This window comes from Martes martes (assembly GCF_963455335.1).
Source record: "Martes martes genome assembly, chromosome: 4".
Lineage (NCBI taxonomy): Eukaryota > Metazoa > Chordata > Mammalia > Carnivora > Mustelidae > Martes > Martes martes.
Window position 1 is genome coordinate 726,691 of NC_137891.1, and position 18,674 is coordinate 745,364.

The 18,674-nt window shown below is 61.5% G+C and overlaps 2 protein-coding genes across 2 annotated transcripts; both read right to left on the minus strand.

Annotated features, from left to right (window-relative positions):
- Positions 1-236: 236 nt before the first annotated feature.
- On the minus strand, positions 237-3,717 carry GPAA1 (glycosylphosphatidylinositol anchor attachment 1). Its single transcript, XM_080802677.1, has 12 exons — positions 3,540-3,717; positions 3,074-3,253; positions 2,878-2,989; positions 2,550-2,697; positions 2,368-2,469; positions 2,087-2,283; positions 1,801-1,997; positions 1,551-1,704; positions 1,293-1,388; positions 947-1,137; positions 707-877; positions 237-550 (listed from the first exon to the last, which is right to left on the minus strand). The coding sequence occupies exons 1-12, from the start codon at positions 3,611-3,613 to the stop codon at positions 307-309; spliced, it is 1,866 nt and encodes a 621-aa protein (XP_080658803.1). The 5' UTR covers positions 3,614-3,717; the 3' UTR covers positions 237-306.
- Positions 3,718-4,655: 938 nt separating this feature from the next.
- Positions 4,656-6,864, minus strand: EXOSC4 (exosome component 4). Its single transcript, XM_080801314.1, has 3 exons — positions 6,282-6,864; positions 5,204-5,410; positions 4,656-5,094 (listed from the first exon to the last, which is right to left on the minus strand). Exons 1-3 carry the CDS (start codon positions 6,450-6,452, stop codon positions 4,735-4,737), a joined length of 738 nt encoding a protein of 245 aa, XP_080657440.1. The 5' UTR covers positions 6,453-6,864; the 3' UTR covers positions 4,656-4,734.
- Between the last annotated feature and the right edge of the window lie 11,810 nt (positions 6,865-18,674).

Here is an 18,674-nt window from a genome sequence, read left to right on the forward strand (position 1 = left end):
GCCCGGGCAGGGTCAGCATGGGCTGTTTCCAGGTCCCGAGCCCAGTGTCCACCCGAGGCTCTCCTCTGAGGTTCATGCGGCTCGGGCCCTTACTCCTGCCAGCAGCAGGTGGACCGGGCGGCGCCCTCCAAGAAGGAAGTATCTGGGAAGGCCAGGCCTTCCCGCAGAGCTTCTCGCCCATGGGCTGGGGGGCCCACACGGACAGCAGACAGTCGGCCAGCGGCCCAAAGGGCGGCTGAAACAAAACTGTTTATTTCCCAAGAAGACAACGGGGGGTCCTGACGCTGCAAGGCTGTGAGCCGCACATCACTTCCAGAAGAGCACGTTCCAGAACAGCAGCCAGCAGGGGTAGAGGCCCAGAGCCAAGAGCGGGAAGGGCAGGGCGCCGTAGGTGTGGTGCTCCAGCACGCCCTGGGCCAGCGCCGCCAGGAAGAGCTGCCAGCCCTCGGCCAGGGACAGCGGGGCCTCCTGCAGCTCCCGCCACAGGAACAAGCTGCCCAGGAGCGTGGCCGCTGGGCTCGTCAGCACCAGCAGGGCAGCGTAGAGGGGCCTGGGGGGAGACGGGGGATCGGGTCGGGCTCGGGGCGGGGCAGGAGGGAGAGGGGCATCCCGTCGAGGGCACGGTGGTGGGAAGCAGCGCAGGCCCTGGGCTTGGGGAGGGGCAGCGCGCGCTGAACTCTGCAACGTGGGGCAGGCTGGCACGTACCGGGGCCCGAAGGGCGTGGTGAGCGCGGCAGCAGGCACCATGGTGGCAGCCAGCAGGAAGCCCAGTGAGAAGTTGGTGAGGGTGATGCAGGCCAACTGGAGTGCCAGGTAGACGAGGGCCACCAGCTTCAGTGCCATCCAGCCTCTGTCTGGGGCCTGTGCACTCACCACCCTGCAGGACAAGGGGCTCAGAGGCCTGGCCTGTGTGGCCGGGGTACCCCCCCCCAGCCCAGCTCCTCACCGCTGGGTGCTGTGTGGAAGCGCTAGCCCTGCCGCGTAGATGGCCAGCAGAGTCAGCACCACGGCCTCGGCCTCGGCCACGGGGAAGTGCTGCGTAGCCACGTGTTGGCCCAGCACGGGCAGGATGTAGAGGGCCAGACCCATGGCCTGTGAGATCAGCAAGGGCGCCACAAGCGAGGCCAGCCCGACGCTCTGCAACGGCACAGACAATGGGAGTCGGGCCCTGGGGCCAAGGGAGGCCCAAGGATCCTCACGACCACCCCACCGATCGAGACTGAGCCGCCACAGTGACGATCGCCTGGAATCCCGGAATCCCGCCCCAACAGCAAGAGTGGGGGGACCGTCACCTGTGCTGGCAGGACGGGAGGGCTCGGTCCAGAGGCCCCCCCAGGATCCTCGGGGCCCACTCCGGCCTCATGCAATTGCATCCACAGCTCCAGAGCGTGGTCTAGTCAAGGACCCTGACGACAGGTGTGGTGGAACCTACCCGGCAGCAGACCCAGGGCTCACTCCCACTCCCCCACCTCAAGGACGGAGAATTCTCCCCAGCCTAGAGTGGAGAGGACCTAGGCTGGCCACACACAGACAGGGGGTTCACAGGATATTTTGAGACCGAGGACCAAGAGCAAAAAGCCGGCAGCAGGCATGTAGAGGCCGATGGACACGAAGCGGGACAGCGCCGGGAGCAGGTAGAAGAAGAAAGACTGGTGCAGGCGCTCCAGGAGATGGTTGAGCTTGCGGAACACGCCCTCCAGGGCCCTGCCGGGGTGGGGCGGCGTCACGGCCAGCCAGGCCCCCCAGGCCACCCCCCCTACCCCACCCCAAGCATGGAAGTGGGGGCCAAAAGCCACTTACTTGCCCACTGCCACCAAGTCATACTTATATTGTCGGAAGCTATTAATGCCACGGATGGTCAGGGCCTCCACACGGTAGCGCAGGAAGAGGCCGTGAGGGCCGTGGGGGCGGCCGGAGGCCTGCTGCAGAACCATGAGCAGCAAGGTCTGCAGACCCTGCAGCGGCCCGTCGACGGATGTCCAGTCCTGGGGCTGCAGCTTAGAGGGTTTGGGGGCAGGGTCAGAGAAGCCCCACAGAGAGAAGCCCGCGGGAGGCCCGGGCTCCCCTGGAAGGCAGCCCCCCTTACCTTGCCCTGCAGCGTACACAGCAGCCCCCCTTTCTGACAGAAAGTCTGGAAGAGGTTGAGTAGATCGAGGTTGGGCAGCTGCCCGTTCAGCCCCTCCACAGCCACATCGAGGCTAGTGACCACGTCACTGCTCAGCTCCAGGGCCACGGCTGCCTGGATGGCCCCTGCCCGGCCCTGCAGAGGGGATGACTGCATGCCTGTGGGAGCAGGAGAAGGAGCTGCCTATAGGGGGCCGACGAGGACAGCGGTTTGGAGAGAGGGACCGGGGCAAGAGGACCCACCCGTGATATTGACGTCGTGGTAGGCCTCCAGCCAAGCCTCTGTGCCCAAAAGGTCTTGTTCCGTCACCAGAAAGATGATGTCTTTGGCCCAGTAAATCTGCCCTGGACACCAGAAGCTAGGTCAGCAGAGCCTGGGCCAGGGGCCAAACCGTCCTTTGCCAGGAGCAGCCCCCAAGCCTCACCCCGAAAGTGGGCAGCAAGTGCCAGCAGCAGTCCCACAGCCTGGCTGTTGGTAGAATCCGGGCCACAGGGGACGGTGAGCACCAGGGACTCGGTGCTGGCAGCGCGCGGGGCCCGCAAGATGCCATACACGTTGGTACCGGACACCATCTGGACACGGTATGGGGGAGACTTAGCACGACCCTACCCCCGAGGGCTGCCCTCCCTCGTCGCCCTAGACTGCCCACCAGGGATTTCCCGGGCCCGGGACATGCCCCCATGGTTTTCCCGGCCCCAAGCCACCCTGCCCAGGTGCCTTTTGGTCCCAGGCACTCCTCTCCCCCACAATACGTAGCGCTCGTGGGTCTCATCAGGAAAGGGCAGCTTCCGCGAGAAGCTCTGCGTGTAGACTTCCAGCCCCACTGACCGCATCGTCCGCTCCAGCCACGCCACTGGCAGAGCCCTAGGGACACAAGGAGAGCCGCTAGGCAGAGCTCCCTGACCTTGGCCACCACTATCTCCCCACGCCCGCAGCTGTCCGGCTCACCCCGACTTCTTGCGGTGCGCAGCGAAGTCTCGGGCCAAGCCCCGGGCACGGTCTCCGCCCGCGAACTGCTCCTCCACCATGGTGGAGCCCATGGCGTTCTCCGACATGTAAGTGCGCTGGGTCAGCGGCGGGAAAGCCAGCGCCAGGAACCAGGCGATGCCCGCCACGTAGCTCAGCACGCTGCGGGGAGAGGGGGCGACGGCGCCCCGGAGCATAAGCGGGTCCGCGCGCTGCGGCCCGGGACCTCCCCGCGCTGCACCGGGGACGGCGGGGGCGTGTCGGAGGGAACCCGGCCCCGGGGTCCAGGCGCTCGGGACGTCGGACGGGGGAGCTGAGCCGCGGGCCCGATGCCCCGAGCGAGTCCCGTGGGCTCCGAGACGCGGGTGCGAGCAGCCCGCGGGGGCACGGGGGCGCCGGCAGCCCGAGCCCCGGGTCCTCCGGGTCCCGCCCCGGGCCCCGCGCTCACCAGAGCGGCGCGTTGAGACGCAGCACGAGGCGGGCGAGGGCGCGGCGGCGCACCGGGTCCGACAGGAGGCCCATGGCGGGGAAGGGCGGCTCCGGGGCCGCGCTCGGCCGGCAGCTCCAGCCGCGGGCCCGGGGCCGCGCTCCCGTGGGGCCGTCGCTCCGCGCCCGCTCGCACTTCCGGTCCCGATGGCCCTCGCGCCGCCGCGCATGCTCCGAGCAGAGGCGGTGCGCGTTCCCCCGCCCGCCCCCGCCGCGCGGCCTCCGGGAGGACGGCGACCAGCGGCCGCCCGGGCTGGCGGGGCAGAGCCGGAAGAACAGGGCAGGTTGCGGGGGGGCTGGAGAGCTCGGCCGCCCCAGCGTGCGAACGTGCCGCCACTGGCAGCGACAGGTCGAGCGCCCCGGGGGGCGGGGAGTAGGGGAGGAGGAAAGTTCGCTTGGACTGAGACCAGGGCATTGGCAGACTCATTCCTATGGATGTTGGTCAGAAACGGCAGCGAGTGCACAAGGGCAATCCCCGTGTGAACGCAGCGCCGAGGTCATCAGGGTCAGATGACCACAGGCAGCAAAGTGCAGATGGTACTCTTGGCCACAACGGGTTTCAAAGGAGCTGGGGTATGTGGAGTAAAAAGCAGGGTGCACTCCTGTTCAGATCGGGAGGGGTGCGGTGAGGGCTGCAGGGGCTGGTGCTCAGGGCACAGGTGTGTAGAGAAGACCCGCCTCCTTCCCCCACGTGAGAACTTGTATCTGTTGTACTTTTGTTGGAGTCCGGGGCTATGTAGGCCCAAAGGGCTCCTAGAGTATTAGGGGCCATTCGGTCCAAGCCAGTCTGGCAGATGTCAGACATGGCCCCCACATCGCCATGGTGGGCCCCGGATGTGCCGGTGGGAAAACAGACTCCCGCCACTGGCTTGGCTCATTATGCCAGGCCGCACCTCACTGCTCAGCGGCCTTGAACCCTTCCTGGCACAACTGCTCTGTCCATCCTGGGACACGCCCCCCCCCAACTTCTTTGGGCTGTGATTCTTGAGACTGCAAGCGGTATGTCCTTCATGTGTGGGGGACAGGGATGGTCCCTAGTCACCCCAGGGGTGCAAGCATCAGGCCAGGCTCCGAGGGTGTGGAAGCGCCGTGGGAGATCAGAGTTCAGCACACTATGTGGGTTTTATTCAGGGAATGGGGGGCAGGGGTGCAGATGTTCAGTCCCCTAACAAAACAGAGGCCTCACGTACATGCTGTCGAACCACACGGTCCAGCAGCGTGTGCACGTCCCGGGCAGCCCGGGCAGCGGCCTCCAGCACCTGCTCCAGGTGGTCCTCGTGGAGCCTGGCGTCCATTTCAAGCAGCGCGATCTGGCCTGAGGCCGGCAACAAGGCCAGGGCCAGCTGGGGACCGCCAGCGGCCTCTTCCACGTGGCTGAGGTCCGCCAGGGCTGTGCTGTCCACAAAGCCAGCGGAGCAGGCGCACACAAAGTCCCGCATGGGAATTCCAGCGTCCAGCACTGCCAGCGTGGCTGCGTTCACACAAGCTGCGTAGGTCCCACCATCTGCCTGCAGCACCTGCAGGAGCCCCCCGGTGGCATCCGTCCATTAGGCTCCTGACCCCTGGCTCCCAAACCCCCTCGCCCCCGTCCCTCTCCCTCCCCGGGCTGAGGGCTGCAGCTCTCACCTGCACATATATATCAATCTGGGAGCGCGGGTGCAGCTGTGTGAGGACGGCCGCCTCGAAGGTCTGACGCAGCTGCAGGCCCATCTCACAAGACTTCCGGTCCCCATGCGGCCGCCGCTTGCGCTCACCTGTGCTGAAGGTCGCAGAACTATACTGACAGTTCACCAGGGCCCTGTCTGGCAGGGCTCGTGCTCGGGAGCCCCGGATCTGGGGGAGGAAGGACACATAAGCCGGGCTCATTGCTCCCCAGCTCCCACTACACCTTCCTCTGGCTCAGACCCAGACCTCAGCTTCCCTCCCACCCTCCTACTTTACCTGCAAAGCAGCCTGCGGGAGGGCTGCGTGGCCAGTCTCTAAGCCACCACCACGCCTGGATAGGATTTCTCTTAACGAGGCCTCCCCGTTTCTTCCCTGCCTCATGCCCTCCCAACCGAACGGTAGCGAGAGCTGGCAGGTTCGCAAATACCGAGTCTGACGCCCTCTGCTCTGCCGCCTCCCAAGCTCCCCCACCACGTGCGACATAAAATCCTAAACAGTGTCGCTGATCGACAAAACGGCGAGTTGCTGCTTCCCTGGAGACGACTGGATCCCACGTGGAGTCCTTCCTCGTCTTCCCACGAGCAGCCCTCTGCCCCGCAAACCCGCCTCGCTCGTTGCCACCCCCCGCGCCTCCCTTCTCCGGCAATGGAGACGGGCGGTAGAGCCGGCAGGACTCATCCACAGCCCCGTCCTCACGGAGTTCACGGCCCACGGAGGCGTGCAGCGAGGGGCTCCCCGAACGGACGCCGAGGGGACTGGGTAGGGAGAGGCAGGGAAGCGTGTGGTGGCAGCGGAGGGGGAGAGGGAAGGGGGAGCGCGCCCGGCGCTTCCGGAACAGCGAGGGTCGGTGCGCCGGAGGGGACGCGCCGCCTCGCACTGCAGGGCCTCCGGCTCTGGCTCCGAGTGCGCCGCGGCGGCCCCGAGGATGGGCTGGGCGAACGGAGCCGCGGCCAGCGGGCCCCCCGAGGCTCAGCCCGGCCCGGAGGCTCAGCCCGGCCCGGAGGCCCCGCGCACCGCCCGGCTCGCGCACGCCACTCGCCTCGTGCGGCCCGTAGACCACCGCAAGCGCCTTGGTGTTGCCCTGCTCGATGTAGGCCGAGCCGTCGGCCTGCGCGAACACGCCCATCCGCGCCTGGATCTTGCGCAGCTCGCCAGCGCGCCGTCCGTCGACGCGGTAGCCCTGGTCCGACAGGAGCTCCAGGCCCGCCATGGCGCCCGGCCGCGGGCCGCGCTTCCGTCTCCCGCAGGACTACACTTCCCGGCGGCTCTGACGCGCACTTCCGGCCTCCCGGGGCCCGCGGTTTCCGGCGGCCCGGCCCCCACTTTCGGCCCTGGAGAACTACGGTTCCCCCAGGGGGGCTGGCGGCCCTACTCCCCCCACTTCCGGTCCCGGGAAACTACGCTCCCCCGCGGTGCCACTTCCCTCACTTCCGGCCCCGGGCATCTTCGACGGTGCTGAGCCGGGGAGGAAGACTGTGCCTGCGGCCGTTTTGGGGAGCTGTCCCACGGCGGCCAGAGGTGGAGACTGGCTCGGGGAAGAACTGCCCCCGTCGCGCCCCTTCGGGTTTGTCGTGGGGGAGGTTCTCGTACACCCCAGGCCCTCCCTGGCTTCTACCGCACGCGCCTGCGCCCCGCTGGCCCCGCCCCCCGAGCCCCTGCGCCTGCGCCTGCGCCGGTCGTTCCCGCCCCGCCCCCGACACCTGCGCCCGCTCCGCCCCGCCCCGCCCCAGCACCTGCAACCCGCGGGCTCTAGCGGCCGGCGGCCCTCTGCGGCTCGGCCTGCCTGGAGGCTCCTTGTGGGTCCGGTGGGCGGACGCAGTTCGAAGGAAGCCGCGTCCTGTCTCTGATGGTTTCTCGTTCTTCTGCAGCCATAAATGCATTCATTTTCCCAAGCTGAGGCATGCATTGTGTTTTGTCCTTACAGTTTAGCGTTTACGTTTGTCCCTTAAAAATACTGACGATGGGGCGCCTGGAGGGCTCAGTGGGTTAAAGCCTCTGCCTTCGGCTCAGGTCATGATCTCGGGGTCCTGGGATAGAGCCCCGCGTCGGGCTCTCTGCTCAGCGGGGAGCCTGCTTCCCCCTCTCTCTCTGCCTGCCTCTCCGCCTGCTTGTGATCTCTGTCAAATAAATAAACAAAATCTTTTAAATTAAAAAAAAGATTTTCTGTTTATTTATTTGACAGACAGAGATCACAAGTAGGCGGAGAGGCAGGCAGAGAGAGAGGGGGAAGCAGGCTCCCCGCTGAGCAGAGAGCCCGACGTGGGGCTTGATCCCAGGACCCGTGACCTGAGACCATGACCTGAGCGGAAGACAGACACTTACCCACTGAGCCACCCAGGAGCCCCAAATCTGTATATGTTGAAGTAGACTTACGGGATCCTGGGGGTCGGGCTAGGATTGCCTCTTGCCCTTAGCAAAGTGTCAGCATTGAGGCAGCTGAGCCCCTAGAGGAAGGTCGCTCTGCCTATTCCAAGGACTTGTCAGTGGGTTCTAGGTGGTAGGAAATTTAATAATTTCTCTTCTGGGGGACACCTGACTGGCTTAGTTAAGCGTCTGCCTTCGGCTCAGGTCCTGATCCCTGGGGTCCTGGGATCGAGCCCTGCATCGGGCTCCCTGCTCAGCCGGGAGTCTGCTTCTCCCTTGCCTGCTCTGCCTGCTGCTCCCCCTGCTTGTGTGCTCTCTCTCTCTCTCCCTCTGACAAATAAGTAAATAAAATCTTTAAAATAAGTAAAGAAATAAAATGGGCCTTGTATCCCCTCGAGAATGAAGACACGCTCACTGCTTCCAGGACGGGTCTAGTGGGGCTTGTACGGCTATTTGTCTCGTGCTGCGTAACCTCAGTCACTTCAAGTAACAAAACATAATCACATCGTTAAGTCTTGCAGTCCTGGGGCTTGTCTGGGCCCATCTAGGTTGTTTGCACTTAGGATCTTTCCTGCTTGTGCTCACGGCAGATGGTGGCAGCTGTGGTCCTGATGGCTTCCTCTCCCATGTCTTCCGTGACTGATGCCGGCTATTGATCCAGACCTGAGACGGCGCCGGTGCGTGGCCTGTCCGTGCAGCCAGCGCTTCCTGGAAGGTGACCTCCAGCTGACCTCAAAAGACAACAAGGCGGGCACGTATGGTGTTTTAAGACCAAGCCTCGGAAATCGTATAACGTTATTCCCAGCAGCCTCTGTGGGTCGAGGTGGTCCCAAAGTTCTGCTTGGGCTCCAGGGGAGGGAACGTGGACTTTGACCCTCAAGAGAAGCAAGACCAACGTCAGGACATAAGAAGAGCAGTAGGATGGAAACACTGTAGCAGGCGAGAGCCCCGTCCTGCCAGCACAGTGTCCCCTTCGAGGTCCTGGTCTCCGAGATGAATGCAGTGTGAGGGCGGGCAGCCAGCTACGGCCCTGCGCCTGCCCCTGGTCTGAGGCTGTGATGGCTGGCGTCCTCTGGGACTCACCACCTGCCATCTACCCACCCTCAGATCTTTGGCTGGTTATCGGGGGAGCGACGGGGGCTTTTCCCCTCAGCAGGTTGAGCCCACGTTGTCCCCGTTCTAATCGGGTCAATGACGCAGTGGCTGTCCACTGGTGCAGGTGGGAGTCCCACAGGTGTCCCACACTCTCCTGCCGCAGTTGCATAGCAGTGACACTTGTCGCCCGGAACAGTCTGTGATGCTGGTCCGGGGCCTAAGGAGCCTAGGGCCCAAAGTGGCTGGGTGGTGGCTGTCCCCCCAGGCCAGTGGAACCTTTCTTGTGCCCATTGGTGGGAGTGTCCCTCTGCCCCGGGAACTAAGACCTCCAACCCGGCAGCACGGGCGCTTTAGCCACTCCTGCCCCCTGGATTCTCTGACCCTGTGTTGTACCCATGGGTAGATCCAGGGCTGGAGCTCACACGTACACATATTTGGGGGCTATGTTTGGGACCCCAGGACCACTCTGGACTCGGCAACTTGCTCAGAGGTGTTGAACTCGAGCCTGAGATTTATTGGAGAAAGGACAGTGATCCAAATCAGCAAAGGAATAAGGTTCATGTGGCAAAGTTAGGGAACCAAGCACAGCTTCCAGAACCTTCTCCACACAACACATTACACCCCCCAGCAGCCAGGGGTGACAGCGCGTGGGGAGACGCCATACTGAGGGCATTTGTGGGGGCTGGGCGGGGAGGCGCCCTCCGTCTGGCACGTACCCCGACGACGCCAGAGGGCTGGGAGGAAGGCCGGAGCACGGGACAAGCCGTACTTGTTTGCACAGATCAGGCTCAGTGAGCCACTCCTCGGGAATGGTGGGAACCGTCCCCAGACTGAAGCCCCCAGGGACCGGCTAACCCCAGCGCGTCTCACAAAGGAGAGCGCTCTTAGCCCTGCTGTGTGCCTCCTTCCTGCAGAGTGCTGTTTCCCAAAACAGAAGGCAAAGTCATGTGTCCGAAATCAAGTGAACGGAGTGAGAAAAGAAACCCTAACATGTAGTGTAAATTGTTCAGAGTTGAGCAGCATCACAAACATCACAAAACACGGGGAACCCACATAAGGTCATGAATTATCCTCCCGAAATATCTCTCCAACGCGTTTTCCTTATGCTTTTTGGATGCACGCTCTGATGGCCTGTTAGGGTGACCACCAGCAGGCTCTGCTGGTGGAGCGCATGACTCTCGATCTCGGGGCTGTGAGTTCGAGCCCCCACTGGGTGTGGAGATGACTAAAAGTAAAATTAAATAAAAAGATGACAACAGTCGTTTGATGTGTACATACAGAGAGAAGGGAACTCAGTCTCTTTTCTAACAAGTTTATTTTTACTATAGCTTAGAAAAGTTGTTTTCAGGGAACGGCTCCTGTGGGTAATAGGGTGTCAGGTTTTAGGGTTGTTAAATTTGAGGAGCCCTCTGTCAAGTTTCGTGTACGTGTGAGCCCTGAGGTTTCAGGGCCTCTGTAGTTTTCGTGTTTGTGACTAAACGACCTTAGACGTGTTTTGAACTGATGACGCCCATCAGCCAACTCCAGCCGCCCAAGGTGCCCTGGCGCACAGCGCCGTGGGAGGCAGGTGTGTCCCTGGAGGCAACAGCTTAGGGATTCCAGGAAGTGGCTGTTCCCGCTAAACCCCCGCAAGCGCAGCCTCTCCAGCTCATGCCGCACGGGGGGCGTCGCTGTGGGAAGAGAGCTTGAACTGACGGTGATGATTTTACTGTTGCAGATTCTACAAAATGCGGTCTCGCAAACACTCTGCCAAGCCCCCGGCCCCGGGAAGGGGCTGTGTGAATGAGGGGTGAGCCTCTTGAGGTCCCAGTGAGCCTGTCCCCAGAGACCTGACCCCTGAAGACAGCACAGACATATCCCAACGGTGGCCCCCCCAGCAGAGGGGCCAGTAACCAGCTGGGAACGTACAGAGCCCTCCGCAGACGGTCACTTTTCCATTAGGCTGATGGGGGGCTCGGGAAGACGGTGAGTCCCCATGTCGCGAGCGCAGCGCTGCAGGCCCCTGGGACTCCTCTGCTGGGCCCTCCAGACGAGGCTCAGCCAGTACCGTGCTGCCCACTGGCCAGTGCTGCTCACGGGGGACCCCTGTAGGGCTGCTTTGTGAGCTTTACTGCCCTCACCTGCCCCCCCACCCCCGCCCCGTCTTCGGTGGAAGCCTGGCTTCCTAGGAGCCCAGTCTGGGTCAGCACAGCTGGGGCTTAGGCTTCCCCGGCCAGGGAAGCCGCATCGCTGCTGACGGTTCGTGTGTGGCTGGACAAGGCCTCGTGTCCCGGTGTGGTGGGCTGAGGAATCCCCTCCAGAGACCCAGAGCCCAGGACTGAAAGCTGTGAATGCTACTTTCTAGGGCAAAAGGAAGCTTGTGGATGCGGTTAAGTTGAGACGGGAAGACCGTCTTGGCCCTCGACGTCACCACGGTCGTCTGCGGGATGGAGGCGGAGGGCGTTCGGTTACAGAAGAGAAGGCAAGTGACGGTGGGGACGGAGACCGGACGAGCACAGGAGTGCGGCGTCCCGGGATTCTCCCCCGGAACCTCCGGAAGGAACCTGTCCTGTGACCACCTCGATGTTAATCCCCGAGACTCCGCCCGAGCTGCCGGCCTCCACAGCGGGATGCGCGCGGTTCAAGCCTTCGGCCTGTGCGGAGGCCTTTCCGTCCTCGGTCGCGGAGAGCATCTCCACGTCCCCGACATCCCACCGTCAGCGTCAGCGTCCAGGCTGCCTCCTCCCCGGGGCAGCATGCGGGGGAGGCGGCTCCGCCAGGAGCAGCGACCCCGGCTCTGCCGGCGGGTGCCGGGGGCATGGCGGCCTGGGGTCGTCCTGCCCGGCGAGGCCCCTCCGCCCAGCGGCTGGCCACGGGCCCTCGGGGTGCAGCCTCCAGGACTGGGAACCCGGGCTGGGAGCGGGGAGGTTCTGGCCCCAGTGCCAGGTCCCGCTGCAGACCTGTCTGTCACCCAGACAGCGGGCCGCCTCCCACAAACGCTGCGTGCCCTTTGGTCAAAGTCCAGAGTGAGGGGTCACCGAGCCGCCCCGGAAGTCCTGGCCCTCGAGGTCAAGGCTGGATGTAGGTGTGCTGTCACTTCAGCCACATTCTTCTGGTCAAGATAAGGGACAGCGCCGGTTCCCAGGCCAAGGGACGATGCCTGGGCCTCCTTTCCTGCGCGAGGGCCCTGAGCGTGTCTCCGTGTGGCAGCGAGGGTCGGCCGTCCCCGCGTCCTCTGGCAAGGCCGGCGCGCCTGCTTCCTCCGGGGCGGAGGGCTGCCGGGGTCCGGGAGGGCTCCGCGCCCGTGCGTCCGCGCGGGGTCCCCAGCTTGGCCTCGGGGCGCCGGTCCGTCCGAGGACAGCGCAAGCGTGGGCTCCTCGCGGCCCTGCTGCGTCCCGGTGGCGCTCTGGCTCCCCTGCGCGCCGCGCCCGCTGTGCTGCCCGGCGAGTGGCTTCCCACGCGGGCGCCTAAGCCCCGGCGGGGCGCCGCCCGGGTCCCCGCCGGCCCGGCCGCCCCGAGGAACCGGACCTCAGCGGCGGTCAGAGGGGACTGCTTCTCACCTCGAGGACTTTTCTTTTGGCTGAAATGGAGGTAAAATTGGTCGACAACCTCCTGTGTGAGTTTCCGTTGTGCGACCCCCGTCTCACATCTGTGGACACCGCAGAGGGGTCCCCACCGGGAGGCCACTCCACGCCGCCCCCCGCAGCCGACCCGCTGCGCCCCCTGCACCCGCCCCGCCCCGTCCCCCGCCCCGCGCCGGCTGCCGGCTGCCGGCCGGCCGGGCTCCCTGAGCTTGTTTCCGTGTGTGCCGAGATCCCCGGGCCTTTGTCTGACCCTGACTCACTGCGCGCGCAGCCGCACCCGCAAGGGCCGTCCGTGGGGTGAGAAACAGCAGCAGCTCATCCTCCTGGTTTCTGGCTCAGTGATGCTCTGCGGCGCGTGTGTGCGAGTGCGTGTGAGTGTGAGCGAGTGAGAGAGTGTGTGGTGTGAGTGAGTGTGTGTGAGCGACTGAGTGTGTGTGAGCCGTGAGTGTGTGGGTGTGTTAGTGAGTGTGCGAGCGTGTGTGGGTGTGCGAGAGTGAGTGTGAGCGAGCGAGTGTGCGAGAGTGAGAGAGTGTGTGCGAGTGTGTGAGTGTGGGTGTGCGTGCACCACACCCTCTGCCCGCTCCTCCGTGCCGGGCGCTCCGCCGTGTCTGGCCGCTGTCCACGATGCGGCTCGGGCCCCGCGGTGCAGACGGCGGTTGGAATTCGTGGTTTTGGTTTCTCCGGAGCGCGCAGGAGCGGCCTGCCGGGGTCTGGGGCGTTTCTCCTCTTACTTCTCTGGGGAAACCCCGGGCTGTTTTCCGCAGCAGCTGCACCAACTAGCGCTCCCGCCGACGGCGCACGAGGGCTCCCTTTTGCCCCCATCTCTGCCAACGCTCGTTTTTTCCTGTGTTTGTGACAGTCGCTGATCTAACAGGCGGGAGGTGACGTCTCCTTGTGGCTTTGGTTTGCATTTCCCCGATAATCACTGATGTCGAATGTCTTTTCATGTGTCTGTTGGTTGTCCGCATGTCTTTGGAAAAGTGTCTACTTAGATCCTCTGCCCGTTTTTGAATCAGGTTGCTTGGTGGTTTTGTTGTTGTTGTTGAGTTGTATGAGTTTTTGTGTCTTCCGAATATTGACCCCGTATCCGATGGGGGACTTGTAAATATCCTCTCCTGTTCAGTACGTTGCCTTTTCCTTTCCGTGATGGTTTCCTTTGTGCACAAGGAGGGGGAGAGGCAGAGGGAGAGGAGAAGCAGACCCCTCGCTGAGCAGGGATCCCGATGTGGGGCTCGATCCCAGGACCCCGGGATCATGACCAGAGCTGAAGGCAGAAGCTTCACGACTGAGCCACCCAGGTGCCCCACTCGCACCCATGTCTCTTTTTGTCCTGCGTTGCGGAGGCTCTGTTCGTCCAGTTCTGAGGGCTGTTTCCGAAGAGGCCCCTCCACATGCAGTTGTGAATTTGTCGCATCCTTGGGAGGAGGCGAGTTCCGGACCCTCCATGCCTCCGTCTTGTGAAGAACTTTCTTTAGTATTTTCTCGTAAGGCAGGTCTTCTAGCAGGAAATTCTCCATCTCTGTTTGTCACGGAGTGCCTTTATTTTACCTTAATTTCCCAAAGCTCACTTTCCAGAATTTGGGATTCTTGCTTGAGTCATTGAAAGAGTGGCTGGAAGCGTCATCTCATCGCTTCCTGACCTCCACTGTTCCCACCAAGAAGTTGGGTGTTGATCCTACTGGGTTTCCTCACGTGCGAGAAGTCATTTTTATCTTGTGACTCTGGAGGTTTTCTCTTCGTCTTTTAGTATTTTGACTATGATATGCTCCCAGAGACCAGCCACATCCCTTGGCACGTGGCCCCCTCCACGGCAAATAGTCTCCCTTGCGTGGCACGTCTTTGACACTTTGATCTCTTCCTGTAGGAGGAGACCTCTTCTTTCAAGGGCCCACCTGATTCAGTAGGGCTCCTCCAACATAATCTCCCTTTATGCCTCCTTTAAATATGTATAAATAACCTTATTGTGGCTGTAAAACCCATTTCATTCTTGGATTATGCAGGGTCTGTCCATGAGTGCAGGCATCCCTGGGGGCCTTGGAATTCTGCCTGCCACATTCCTGCTCTGAGAGGGTCTGGGCTGGAGGTTCACTGCCCTGAGCCTGTCACTCCTTTGAGCTAAGGTCTCTAGGCTCGGCAGGAATGCCTCACTCCATAACCCTGAGAATCGGGATAGTTCCTAGTTAGAGGAACTCTTAAAATTGTCATCACGTCCATCGAGCTTAAGGGCAGTCGCCGCCCCGTCTCCTGGAACACGGCTGTCAGAGGCGGCCCCCTCCACGGCCGGCACTGTGAAGACCCCACCCCCTCCCCGGAGCTCGCCGGTCCCAGAACCTGCCGGTTAACAAGTGGAAACCGCCCCGAGCAGACCCGCAAAAAGGAAATGACGATGTGAGATAAATACTCCTTGTAACCAAGGGAAGGACAGGCAAGGACACGGCACAGAGCCGCCCCAGCAGGAGCGCCCGGGCGAGGGAAGGAAGTCCTTCATGGCCTCGAACCTGTAACCCCCACTGCTACCCTTGGGCGGGCTCCCATGCCACCCGGAATCTGCTGTCTTCAGCCCTTTCCCGTGGTCTCCCTGCTGCGTGCCTCGCCCTCTCCCACGACGTTGTGTCCCCGTCTCCACGCCTCCCCAAGGGCCCCTGGCCTCCATGTGCACTGCTACCCCCGCTCTCCCTGCCCCAGGCTCAGCCCCAGCCTAATGCACTTGCTGACTCACCCCGTGTCCCTGGATTCTGACCTCCCCAGTCTTTTTTTTTTTTTTTTAAGATTTTACTTATTTATTTGACAGACAGAGATCCCAAGCAGGCAGAGAGGCAGGCAGAGAGAGAGGGGGAAGCAGGCTCCCCGCTGAGCAGAGAGCCCGATGCGGGGCTCGATCCCAGGACCTTGAGACCATGACCTGAGCCAAAGGCAAAGGCCTAACCCACTGAGCCACCCAGGTGCCCCTGACCTCCCAAGTCTTTATTGTGTGGGTCCTGCTGCCACTAGGCCAGAAGAGCCCCCACCTTTATGCAGCTCGAGCACTCACTCTCCCAGCCCCTTCCGATGTCGTGCTGGCTGCCACGGCCTTGTGGACCATGGCTGGTCACCCAGCCCCGTGACAGGCACAGGCAGGCGGAGATGCTCCAGCAGTGGGGTTGCCCGGATCCTTGACTCCCTCTTCCTGCAACACGTCTGTGCCAGGTGGGATAAAAGAGCGTCCAGTGAACAGACACTTCTCCAAAGAAGACACTTCTCCGATGGCCAAAAGACACATGAAAACGTGCTCCACATCACTCAGCATCAGGGACATACAGATCAAAGCCACAGTGAGATCCCACCTCACACCGGCCAGAATGGCTAAAATCAACCAGTCAGGAAATGACAGATGTTGGCGAGGATGCGGAGAAGGGGGAACCCTCCTACACTGTCGGTGGGAATGCAAGCTGGTGTAGTCACTCCGGAAAACAGTATGGAGGCTCCTCAGAAAGTTAAAAATTGAGCTACCCTACGACCCTGCACACTACTGGGTATTTACCCTAAAGATACAAACGTAGGGATCCGAAGGGGCACGTGCACCTGAATGTTCATACCAGCGATGTCCACAATAGCCAAACTATGGAAAGAACCTAGATGTCCACCAACAGATGAATGGATAAAGAAGATGTGGTTTGTGTATATATATGTGTGTATATATATAATATTTTAATGTTATATATTTAATAATATATATTATTTAATAATATATATAATTATATAATATTAATAATATATATTCATATACGTATAAATACTATGTAGCTATCAAAAAGAAAATCTTGGGGGGCGCCTGGGTGGCTCAGTGGGTTAAAGCTTCTGCCTTCGGCTCAGGTCATGATTCCAGGGTCCTGGGATCGAGCCCCGCATCGGGCTCCCTGCTCAAGTGGGGAGTCTGCTTTCCCTCTCTCTCTCTGCCTGCCTGTCTGCTACTTGTGATCTCTGTCTGTCAAATAAATAAATAAAATTTAAAAAAAAAAGGAAATCTTGGGCACCTGGGTGGCTCAGTTCGTTGGGCAACTGCCTTCGGCTCAGGTCATGATTCCGGAGTCCCAGGATCGAGTCCCGCATTGGGATCCCAGCTCCACGGGGCATCTGCTTCTCCCTCTGACCTCTCTCCTCTCATGCTTTCTCTCGCTGTCTCTCTCAAATAAATAAATAAAATCTTTTTTTAAAAAAAGGAATGAAATCTTGCCATTTGCAATGACATGGATGGAACTAGAGGGTATCATGCTGAGCAAAATAAGTCAATTGGAGAAAGACAACTATCATACGATCTCCCTGATATGAGGAATTTGAGAAGCGAGGAAGGGAAGGAAAAATAAAGTAAGATGAAACCAGAGAGGGAGACAAACCATGAGAGACTCTTCTTAACCACAGGGAACAAACTGAGGGTTGCTGGAGGGGCGGGGATGGGGGCGGGGTGGCCGGGGGATGGGCATGAAGGGGGCACAGGATGTGATGGGCGGTGGGTGTTGTATGACACTAATGGGTCACTGAGCTCTATGTCTGAAATGGAGAATACACTGTATGTTAACTGAATCTAAATTAAATTAAATTAAAGGGAAAAAGCAGCTTTTCCCCTGCAGAAGGGGCTTCCTAGAGGGACTCCAGGCCCGAGTCATTGGGCCGTCAGGGGCCAGAGGTCAGAGGTCAGCGGTCAGGTGTGCCCCGCTCAAGGCGATCGGAACTGCCAGGCCCCGGAATGCGGCCGAGGCGCGGGGGCAGGGAGGCCACTGACCTCACAATGACGGGGACCGGTCCACTGTCCCCGGCCAGCCCGCCAGCTGCTGGCAGCTGCCGCCCCTGATGCCGGGCATGTCCCTCCTGAGCAGCTACGAGGGCCTGCGGCAGGAGATCCAGCGGCTGGCGCAGGAGAACGAGGAGCTGCGGCGGCTGGTGCAGCTCATCCAGGAGAACCAGGAGCTGAAGCTGGTGCTTCGGAACCGGGGCAGCAGCCTGGGCTTCTGCGGCTCAGGGATCCTCACTGAGGTGGCCGCCAGCCCCCGGCCGTCGCGGAGGAGAACCATCAAGTTCAAGGATGCCGAAAGAGGTGAGAAGCGCCAGGGCCCGTGGAGCTTCACTCTGTCAACTTGTGCCAAGAGCCTGGAAAGTGGGGGGAAGCTTCCAAGGGCAGCGGCCTGTCGGGAGTGGAAGGTGCTGGGGGGTGATATGAAGGAAGCGCAGCAGTGAGAAGGTGGTGTTGGAGCAGGGCTGGACCCAAGTGAGGGAGCCACAAGGCTGGGGTCGAGCTTAGTCTGTGCAAAGGCCCTGAGGTGGCAGCAAGCTGGGTGTGTTGAGGCATCGCGCTGCGCCAGCGCTGGTGAAGGCGAGGGCAGACGAGGACCAGGAAGGCCCTGCAGGTCAGAAGGAACCTGACGGCAGGATCTGTGCCCCTGGGGCTCCCGGCCTGATGGGATGGGGTGGGTGAGGGTCGTTCTCCTGGTGAGAAGTGACAGGCTTGGCTAGGGCAGGGGCCTAGGGTTTAAGGGCAGCTCCCAGGGTTTAAGCCTCAGCTCTGCAAGTAGGGCACTGTCCCTGGTGTGGGCAGGCTCGGGGGACCCCAGTCTCACGAGCATGGGCGCCATGCTGCAGGGAAGCCTCTGGCTGTGCAGATCCACAGGGAGATACGGGGGGTGGGGGGCCAGTCCTGGCACCGGGTTCCATCCCTGCTGCTGAGGGACCCGAGGCGACAACGGGGGAGACAGTGTGACCGGAGCTGGGACTTACACTCCGGGCTGCTCTGTCCAAATGCTGCAGGCAGGATGACTGCAACAGTTTGCTTCCCACAGTCCTGGAGCCTGGGAGTCCGAGCTCAGGGTGCTGGCAGGGCTCTTGGCGGGGCTCTGCGGTTGCCTTAGAGCTGGCCACCGTCTAGCGCGTCTGCACCTTCTGGAGAGAGCGAGCCGTCTCTTCTTTTTTTAATTTAATTTAATTTATTTATTTTTAATTTATTTTTATTTTTATTTTTATTTATTTATTTTTTTTTTTGCGCGAGCCGTCTCTTCTTACAGGGGCACTAATCCCACCCTGGGGCCCCACTGTCATGACTTAATCACCTCGCATAGATCCCACCTCCAAACCCCATCACGGTGTGGGGTAGGCTTCAACATACGCATTTTGGAGGGACACAATTCAGGGCATAGCAGAGGGGCCCTTCTCGGAACACTCGCATCACGAAGGTGTGGTGAAGGAGGCTGGCAGGAGGAAGTCGGGGAGCAAGTCAGGAGCCCATCACGGAAGGTGCTTCCCACACACACAGCTGGGGGATGGGTGGACGCACGGGGTGGTCAGAGAGGGACCGGCACTGGGACGGCTGGGGGACATTCTTTGGTCTTGCCAGATATGATCTCAGTGGAGGTGAGGTCAAGAGAGCCAGGACATGAGTGGGG

What these genes read in the sequence shown, in the direction of transcription:
- EXOSC4 (XM_080801314.1), bottom strand. Translation starts at nt 6,452, where the DNA reads ATGGCGGGCCTGGAGCTCCTGTCGGACCAGGGCTACCGCGTCGACGGA. An exon ending in TGGTCTACGGGCCGCACGAG is followed by an intron (nt 5,411 to 6,281) that starts GCGAGTGGCGTG and finishes TTCCTCCCCCAG; the next exon opens with ATCCGGGGCTCCCGAGCACG. An exon ending in AGATTGATATATATGTGCAG is followed by an intron (nt 5,095 to 5,203) that starts GTGAGAGCTGCA and finishes GGGCTCCTGCAG; the next exon opens with GTGCTGCAGGCAGATGGTGG.
- GPAA1 (XM_080802677.1), bottom strand. Translation starts at nt 3,613, where the DNA reads ATGGGCCTCCTGTCGGACCCGGTGCGCCGCCGCGCCCTCGCCCGCCTC. An exon ending in ATGAGACCCACGAGCGCTAC is followed by an intron (nt 2,698 to 2,877) that starts GTATTGTGGGGG and finishes TACCGTGTCCAG; the next exon opens with ATGGTGTCCGGTACCAACGT. An exon ending in CCACGACGTCAATATCACGG is followed by an intron (nt 2,284 to 2,367) that starts GTGGGTCCTCTT and finishes CTGCTCCCACAG; the next exon opens with GCATGCAGTCATCCCCTCTG.